The sequence below is a fragment of the Rhodamnia argentea genome, chromosome 1 (assembly GCF_020921035.1).
Source record: "Rhodamnia argentea isolate NSW1041297 chromosome 1, ASM2092103v1, whole genome shotgun sequence".
NCBI lineage: Eukaryota > Viridiplantae > Streptophyta > Magnoliopsida > Myrtales > Myrtaceae > Rhodamnia > Rhodamnia argentea.
This window is the reverse complement of record NC_063150.1, coordinates 28956306-28965253: the sequence shown is the minus strand read 5'-3', so window position 1 is coordinate 28965253 and position 8948 is coordinate 28956306. Positions and strand designations below refer to the sequence as shown.

Here is an 8948-nt window from a genome sequence, read left to right as displayed (position 1 = left end):
GGAAATCTGATTTTTTTAAGAGAAAATTACTAAAAAATTGAATTTCACTTTTTTATTTTTATGTTGTTATTTTATTTTTATTTTCTTTCTTCCTCTTTGATCGTAGACCACGGTGATGGCTGGCGACCAACCATAGTTGAGGGACAACCTTGCCCAATTAAATACAATCCAAACAAAAAGAAAAAAGACAAAAAAAGGAAGATAAATATAACATAATTAAATAGGAGAAGCAAAAAAACATCTGGCTTGAAATTGTAAAACACTTTTTTTTTTGCTAAAGAAAAAAAGGGTCTCTCCTTTTTCTTTATGCAAACAAAAAATGCCGAATTAGTACTATTATTATTTCTACATAAACTTAAGGTTATGTTTGTTTAGTGAAAAATAAAATAATTTGAAGAACAGTTTTTTTTTCTGAAATATCGATTATAATGAATGAAAAATATTTTTATCATTCATGAAAATGTAAAAATATATTTTGTTGTCGATAATGAAGAAAACTTATACATATTAATTATTTTAAATGATATTAGTAATTATTTTCAAAAATGTTATTTTAAATTATTCATTATTAGAAAGGTAAAATTGGGTGATCTTTCATCTCGCGGGCCCATCACGCACTGCCAAAATGAAGGCGACACACAAAACTTAAGCTCAACACCGAAAGCGACGCCATTAGACACCATTTCTCCCGAACGTCCCGCGCCTGGAGGTCTCTCTCTCTACCTCTCTCTATCTCTGCAACCCGAAGAAGAGGAGGGTTTCGTTCGCAATCCGATCCCGCCAAGCCGACTTCGTCCCGCGCCTCTGTAATCGGCGATCGTCGTCCCCGCCGCGTCGGTCCGCCCAATGGGCAGCACGATCGGAGTGTAATCTCTCGTCGGTTCCGTCACTCGCGGTGACGAGGTTGATCTTCCGCCATGTTCGAAGCTCACGTAAGATTCTTCCGCTTCGTTCTATACTTGCCAGTTCTCTCTCTCTCTCTCTCTCTCTCTCTCTCGTCCTCCGGGTTTGGTGACGATTGACGAGTTCTAGAGCGTGGCACTGTGCTCGATCAAGCGGAATGAAGCGTCGGACGTCTTTGTTTAGTTGATTATTTGAGTTTCGAAGCTATTTTCAAGTTGTTGAGCATGTGTGTTCGGCTGAATTTTGAGCTGTTTTCTTGTGCTGTTTTTGAATGAAAATAATTAACTTTGGCGAGATTGGAAGCATGATTGGGTTGCGGGAACTGATGGCCTGTTAAAACCTAGTGACCGGGGAAATTTAGTGGCTTGTATGAGAATCGCCAGCGATGGATATGAAATCTTGCATTGTTATTGTCCACGACTGAGCTTGGAATTTGTCTTTCTGTTATAATGCCTGTCTATTTCTCTTTATACCCATTTTGGAGTACCTGTTTCAACTGCAGTACAATTAGAAGCAAAGATTTAGTAGGGTTGCTGATACAGAGAGAGCACTAATTCAAATATTGCAAAATTATAGCTCTTGTCTTGCCTCATTTCAAAGAGGGCACATACTCGTTTCCTGCAGCAGGATTGTATATCTTGTCTATTGCTAAATACTTTCTTTTCTTTCCGTTTCAAGTCTCCCGCTTTTTGCAGTGTAGTCTCCTGTGTTATTAAGTGGGTATGGAATTGTAGCCACTTTCTTGTTGTTACAGAGTTCTATCATTATAGATGTCATAATGGAAATGTGTTGTCACAGGTTTTACATTTGCTTCGAAGATATCTGGGGGAATATGTTCACGGGCTCTCAGCCGAGGCTTTAAGAATTAGTGTCTGGAAAGGTTTGTACCTTGAAACTTTTGGACAGATCGGATATTTCAAACTTTTGGAAGCTTCTCAGAAGCACTTAAAGCTTTTTTGGTTTATAGGAGATGTTGTGCTCAAAGATTTGAAATTGAAGGCAGAAGCACTAAATTCACTCAAGCTTCCAGTGACAGTGAAAGCTGGTTTTATTGGCACTATAACACTTCAGGTAATTATTATTGTCAGCCACTGTGCTCTCTTGGCTACATTCTACTGTGACATGCCTACATTTTTCGAGTTATATCAGTAACTCAACGATATTGAGCTTTTGCACTTGCTTTTGAGGCTTTAGATGTTGTGTCTTTGCTATATTCGTCGAGATTTTGGTCAACTAGTCTCAGTGTTGCATCATGTGATTTATTCTGAAACATGGTCAAGGCTGCTTGCTATGATTGAGGCTTGTTGTCTTGATCAACGAAGATAGCTGGTTCCTCATGGAGCTTTATGCCTAGTATCAGGAGACCATTGATGGGCCTGCTATGGATGCAAGTCGTGAAATTAGCAGCCAGTGTCATTCCTGACTATGTTATTCTTCTATCAGGCATTTTAGGAACTCACAGATCGGGTTGATGTCAAATGCACTTATAAAAAGTTATTGCCTTCTTCAACCTATTGTACTGGGAAAAGTTTTGTTAAAGAAAATATTTGAACTATCGTGTGACCATTCTGTTGAATGAGCATTGGCTTTTAAAAACTGTTAGGGGCATCTATGTCGATTGAGAACATAATAACTGGGAAAATTTGTGAACTACTGCAAGCTGAAAAACTAGTAGATTTTTTTTTGACTTATGCACATGCTGAGACATGTTCTTATGAGACCCATATATGGAGACGTGGTGCATGTTTTGAAATGCCAATGTAAGGACTAATGCAAAAGTACACTTCAGACTTGAATTGTATCGATTGTCAATCTGAAGCATGTTGTATAGATGGTTTTGATGTTTTCTAGAGACTGTGGTCAGCATATGCAAGGCTGTGTTAGGAGTGCTTAGATGTGGGGAAGAGTTGCATATACTAGAAATTCTCTTGATTTCTCTGGCTTGTCCATTGTTTCAGTTATCTGTGTTCGCATCAGGTATTTTACGTTTTCTTATTCTTGTGTTGAGCATAGGTTCCCTGGAAGAGTCTTGGGAAAGAGCCAGTTATTGTTCTGATAGACCGTGTATTCATTCTTGCCCATCCCGCATCTAATCGGCATACTCTCAAGGTATACTCTTCTAGTCGTTGGGTGCAAAGGGACATGCGGATGATTATTAATCATCGGGTTTTGTTAATGGTCCTCAGAGCACTTGTTAATCAACTAATTAAGTAAGCTCAACAATTTTCACTCTCTCATGTCATGCATGATCAGTGTCATAAAAATTGAATTATTGCAGATAAAGTATAGTATTAACAATACTCTTAATAACAGTCACAATGGTTTACACTCACCTCATATCCATTTTCTGCTGAACTTATAAAAGAAAATTTATTGTCTGCTGTAGGAGGAAGACAAGGATAAACTATTTGAGGCCAAACTTCAACAGATTGAGGTGTGTATGTAGGATGCATGCATGATCGCTGCTTCCACATCCATTTGTTATCATTTGCTTTTGACCATTATGATGTGGTTGCTTTTTACTTTTGTGTTTGTGATTTCCTTGTGCATTGGAGCATTCTGTGTTTGACACTCAGCTTTTTCAGATGCATCGGTTCCTTTTTGTCCGAACTTGTAGTATTTTCATCTCATTATGGATTAATCACCTATGATATTTATTTGGACGCCAGTAGAAAAAAAGTGGTTGATTGTGGTTGGAGCTTCTAGGATGGGGGACGTGGCAATATCCAATGGCTAATTGGTTGTGCTAGATATTCGCTTTGTACAAGAGTTGTATTGTGATTTTTCGCTATAGTTAGAACTATGCACTGATCTATTTACTATCTTCTCTAGACTTTTGAGTAATTGTTGACATACTTTTTAACATGTTATTGGAGTAAGTTAGGGCTTTGTATATTTGATTCATCACTATTAAAACTGTACACGCTTGCCCTCACAACATTAAGACTTCTCCCAAATAATATCTATGTTTGCTCCATGATTGAAACCGCACAGTCTGTATCTTGTTATGCATGGCCACATGTCCCCTTATATACCAACTGCCCCTTGACTCTCTAATTTTTGCAATGTTCTCAATTTGATTGGCTTTGACATCAACTAATCTTGACCAATCTGTGCTTAGACTGCAACAAAAGAGCTTGTTGGCCCGGAACACATTTAAGCTTGACCGATTATCTTGTTACTCGTGTGTAAGTTGACACCAGCGTCAATAAATCATCCGTTTGAAGAGTACATGGTACAAGTCGGTACCATCACGTGATATGCTTGATTGTGCATAATTTTAGAGAGGTGGTATGGATTCGATGATTCCATTATCCCATTAACTTCGTTTAGTGACTTAATGCAGGAATCAGAATCAGCAACCATTGAAGCAATATCAAAGTCAAAACTTGGAAATGTATGTTTGGAGGGTACCCCCAGTCTACTCGATAGTGTCTTTGTTGATTTATTACAGCCCCACGATCTATTGTCTCTTGTAATTAACCTGTCTGACAAGGTTAACATGTCTATTATACTACCATTTTGGCATGGATCAAGTACCATGATGTCCTGAGTTATTCTTTAATTAATGAAGTTACTTTACGTACTTTGAGAATACTTATGACCATCATCTATCACTATCGTGTCGTTTGAAATGTGATTTTGTGCATTTTCTTTGGAGCTGACTATGATCTAATTTTTAGATATAGCCATTAAGAAAGGTATCACCGAGTAGTCCGCTTCTGTCTTTTCTTTCACTGAATGGCTACTTGTTAATTTGTGATTTCATTTTTCCATTATTCTTTTGTTATTTCATGTTCAGTGCACATGTTTGTTTAATATGGTACTTGGGATTGATCGTTCTTATGAGATTTTGTGGGACCATTGTCAACTATTCTAAAGGCTTAAGCTGATAGATGAAGGCATGGTTTAATATTTAATTACTCTAACACTCCCGCTCACTCTTAGTCCGGTCTTTTGCCCAGTTCTAAGTGTGGAAATATTTAATTGGGGAGGTAAATGAGGCTCGGAAAGGTTTGAACTCAGGACCTCCTACTTTGATATCATGTGAGATTTTGTGAGACGATTAGCAACCGCTCTAAAAATTTAAGTTGATAGATGAAAGCATGGTTTAATATATAATTACTGTAACAGTTCTATTGCTGTTTAGGTATGTAAATGCACAGGATGCATGCTTTTTTTTGCTTGAATATCCATAGGAGAACCTCGAGGTGATTTTCATGTCTATTTTGCCGAGTTTCTTTTGACATGTGCCAGTGCACCCTGAATAAAGAGTTACTGTGCTGTTAGTCATCCTTAGAAAAGATTCAGGAAGCCTTGATGACTTGGAAATTGAATTATAATCGTTTCTCTAGCTCATTGACTGTTCTTATGTGGCTCGGTTTCACTGATACGTCCATCCTGAAATCAGTTGCCACACAAAAGAAACATCCACTCAAAATTGCAGTCTCTTTATGTGTGAGCCTACCTGGTTTGTCATTTGCTGACTTAGTATTCTTTTTACCATATTGCCATCTCTAGAACTTCAGTTCGCCTTGTGTGAACATGTGCTTACTGGTATGCGAACACATTAGATTGAAAAGGGAGAGTTTCAGATTTAATGTAGCTGACTTTCCGTAGCTTTGGCATGGTCGGGGAAATGGCCCCTTTTTGTTGTGTGAAAGTAGGTTTGTCCTTTGTTTATGTCCTTCTTGTGTGCTCTCGACTCGTGGAAGACACTACAGCTAGCTCTTCACCAATCTTCTTAGCGTACTTTTTCGTTTACTTCTCTTTTTTCTATGTTGATGCTTGGGGGGATGGCGAATAGTGCTATCTGGTGTTCAAATCACCACACGATAATGAAGCAGAAGGGCAAAATGGCAGATTAACAAAAGTCATGTTTATGTTGTTTAATTGGCTTGCTTATCTGTTTTGTATGCATGTTTGTTATATTATCTATCACTAGCGTGAGATGCTCGTAATTGGAGCTGCACTAGCTCTTGAGTAATAACTAGTATGAGGCTGATGGATTTTTTTCCTGTTGATTTGCTTAGTATCTTATGTCTAACTGACCCTGCAATGATTGACGAGCTGACACCTTCTTCTTTTGGCAGACACCTCCTGGGAATTCGTGGTTGGGTTCTCTTATTGCTACAATTATCGGAAATCTTAAGATATCAATTAGCAATGTACATATTAGATATGAAGACTCTGTTAGGTTGGTAATCTGAGCTTTAACTATTCTTAGAACTTTTCATTAAGCCTGTTAGGGGAGGCCTTTTCCTCCTTTGCTTGTATGTTCTGCCTTTTATCACCAAAGAACAGTCAGGGTTAGAAGCAGAGCTAATCATTCAAAACCTAAAGCACCAACCATCTCAAACAGGATTTTGATTGGATATTCATCAATTGGACTTTTTGATGGCCAGACTAATGATACCATGTGTCACTTCTTTTGTTCAATCTAAATTTCTGTGGCTTTACCTAAGAAGCTGGCTTTTTGCAGTAATCCCGGAAACCCATTTTCTATGGGTGTTACTTTGGCCAAGCTTGCTGCTGTTACAATGGATGAGCAGGAAAATGAAACTTTTGATACCAGTGGAGCTTTGGATAAACTACGGAAGGTCAACTCTTCCTGCTTCTCTAACCAACATGATATGTATGTGTTTCATCTATGTTTCCATGGTATCAATATTCAAGCTAAGGGTATAACTCTCCAAAAGCAGCTGAATTGCTGATATCTCTCATGTAGCCAAACAAATAAGTGGGCTATTTTAGAGCTCACAAATATGAAAATAAGGCTTCCAATTTGTGATACTTGTTCAATCTTTAGTCTGAATGGTTAGGTTTTTAGGATCATTGTTCCTTTAGGACAATTGCTAATTGCTAATGTCGTACACCGTCTTTTCCAATGCCAAATTTTCTAGAAAGGTACCAAGGGTATCCAATAAAAAGTGCCATTAGAGTGAGTGATCAGGGACTTAAATCAAGAAATCGAGTGGACCTGTTCTTACAATGTAAAAGAGGATTCAGGACTTTGAAAAGCCATGAGGCACCATTGACAGAATCTGTGTGTCCATTGGCGTAGATGCCTCTACCCCTACACCTGATGATATTGGAATTCTTTCCCATGCCAACCCCATAAATTTTCTCCGCCTATTTCCAGCCTTTCTCCTTTAGATAGGAAAATTTAAGTAGGTGCTTTTAGTCATTCTCCGTGGCCTCCTGTCCATTCTGCCATTGTATCCCAACCTTGTTTGTAATGGGCTGACTTTTTGTACCTTTGCTGCCACTGTCATCATCATTATTATTGTTTTTATTGTTATTTGCTGTTATGTTGTCCACTAATGAGCTTTAAATAATTATCTATACTTCTAGCTTTGGTTTTGAGGTGTTCATCAATATGTGGACGCATGGGGGCTATAATGACTTTTTTTTGCTGGTTTTAAATCTGTTACAAACAGATGGTCATGCTTCGCTGAGGAAGAGTTTTTGATTGCTTGATTCAGGATAAATTGTTTAGAATGTTGCCGCCAGAAGCAGAACCCGTGTTTCTTCTAGAGAATCTCCTAATTTTTCCAGAGCAACTAGACTGTTCGAGTAATTATGAAAGATTAACCACATAAACGTGTATGCATTTAGAACGATCTACTTCAATAATGAGGTGTTGGTGTTCTAAAGCACGTAGATTGGGGTGTTTTCTGTACCTTTCGCTATTCCTTTGAGGATATTGGCACTTCTTGGTACTCATGCAAGTAATTTGGTTACGTCTCATTTGTATTTGTCATCTTTCTGATGAAGAGTTCCTGCTTATGTGAAATTTGAAAAGACTGATATTCACATGCTGTTAGAGAGTTTTTGATTTGCTTCGACAATCAAATCTTACCTTCCTATCTTCAAACACTATCCCCCAGAAAGGGGTTTTAAGGTTGTTTATTTATATGTTTATTTATTTGTTGAATTGTGTTTAACAATATGACCACCATATAATTGAGGTTACCGTATTGTGCCTTTTGTTTAGTCATTACAACTTGAGAGGCTTGCCATGTATCACGATTGCAATACTCTTCCGTGGAAGATTGATAAAAGATGGGAAGACCTAGCTCCTAAAGAATGGATTGAGGTTTGTTCCAGTTCTTTCGAAGATATTGGCTATCTCTTTGCAGTTGCAGATGTGGATAGAGAATGACATCTGCTGACACACCTTCTAATTAGATATTCGAGGATGGTATTAATGAACCGGTTGCTGGCCATGATACGGTGTCTCAGTGGGCTGTGGGGCGAAGTTTTTTGATCTCACCTATTAATGGAGTACTTAAATATCATCGTCTTGGAAAGCAAGAGAGGAACGATCCTGAGGTCCCATTTGAGAAGGCTTCGCTTGCACTGAATGATGTTACCTTGACAGTTACAGAGGTATTTATCCTCCTTTTCGTTTCGCTTTGAGCTGCTCTGTAACTTACTAGATGAGAAGTAACTAAGTATTTAGATCTGGTTTAAGGGCCTTCTAGTGAGTTTCTAAATAGTTTAGTTGAGTAGGTTACTAATCTCCCTTGCTTCTTTTCTCTGGCTAAGAAGTATAATTGAGATACTGATTGCAAGAGGAACTCCAGCCTTTTTTGGGCTTGTGATGACCCTTCGGAATATAGTAAGATTTAGGATCTAGGCTGTGCTCATGTTGATATTGTCACTGATTTTTTCTGACTTTGCTGTAGTAATGAGAGCAGTTTCTCTTTCATTTTCATTAATTTTATCATCTTTTGCCATAGACAATCAGAATTAAAATCATCCTGTATTCCCTTTGTCAGGGACAATACCATGACTGGATCAAACTTATGGAGGTTGTTTCGAGGTACAAGATTCATGTGGAAGTTTCACATCTAAGGCCGATGGTAACAATTTCAGAGGGTCCCCATTTCTGGTGGCGCTATGCTGCTCAGGCATGCCTGCAGCAGAAGAAGATGTGGTAAAGATGCCTAGGATATGGTTTTACTACTTGCATACATTTCTTGGATTATGCATGTTTTTTTGAAAAGATAAAATATCTCTACTTTGCATACTGGATATCT

At 38.1% G+C, this 8948-nt stretch overlaps 1 protein-coding gene across 6 annotated transcripts in view; it reads left to right on the top strand.

The window, feature by feature from the left end:
• Positions 1-661: 661 nt before the first annotated feature.
• Positions 662-8948, top strand: part of LOC115747828 — a 55850-nt gene continuing 47563 nt past the window's right edge. For all 6 annotated transcript variants that reach the window (XM_030684137.2, XM_030684135.2, XM_030684136.2 and 3 more), the window contains exons 1-11: positions 662-932; positions 1702-1783; positions 1871-1974; positions 2917-3012; positions 3290-3337; positions 4250-4300; positions 5997-6100; positions 6386-6503; positions 7901-8002; positions 8095-8295; positions 8688-8845. In XM_030684137.2, the coding sequence (XP_030539997.2) occupies positions 918-932; positions 1702-1783; positions 1871-1974; positions 2917-3012; positions 3290-3337; positions 4250-4300; positions 5997-6100; positions 6386-6503; positions 7901-8002; positions 8095-8295; positions 8688-8845 (1079 nt within the window). In that variant the 5' untranslated portion in view covers positions 662-917. The remainder of the gene's footprint in view (positions 933-1701; positions 1784-1870; positions 1975-2916; positions 3013-3289; positions 3338-4249; positions 4301-5996; positions 6101-6385; positions 6504-7900; positions 8003-8094; positions 8296-8687; positions 8846-8948) is intronic.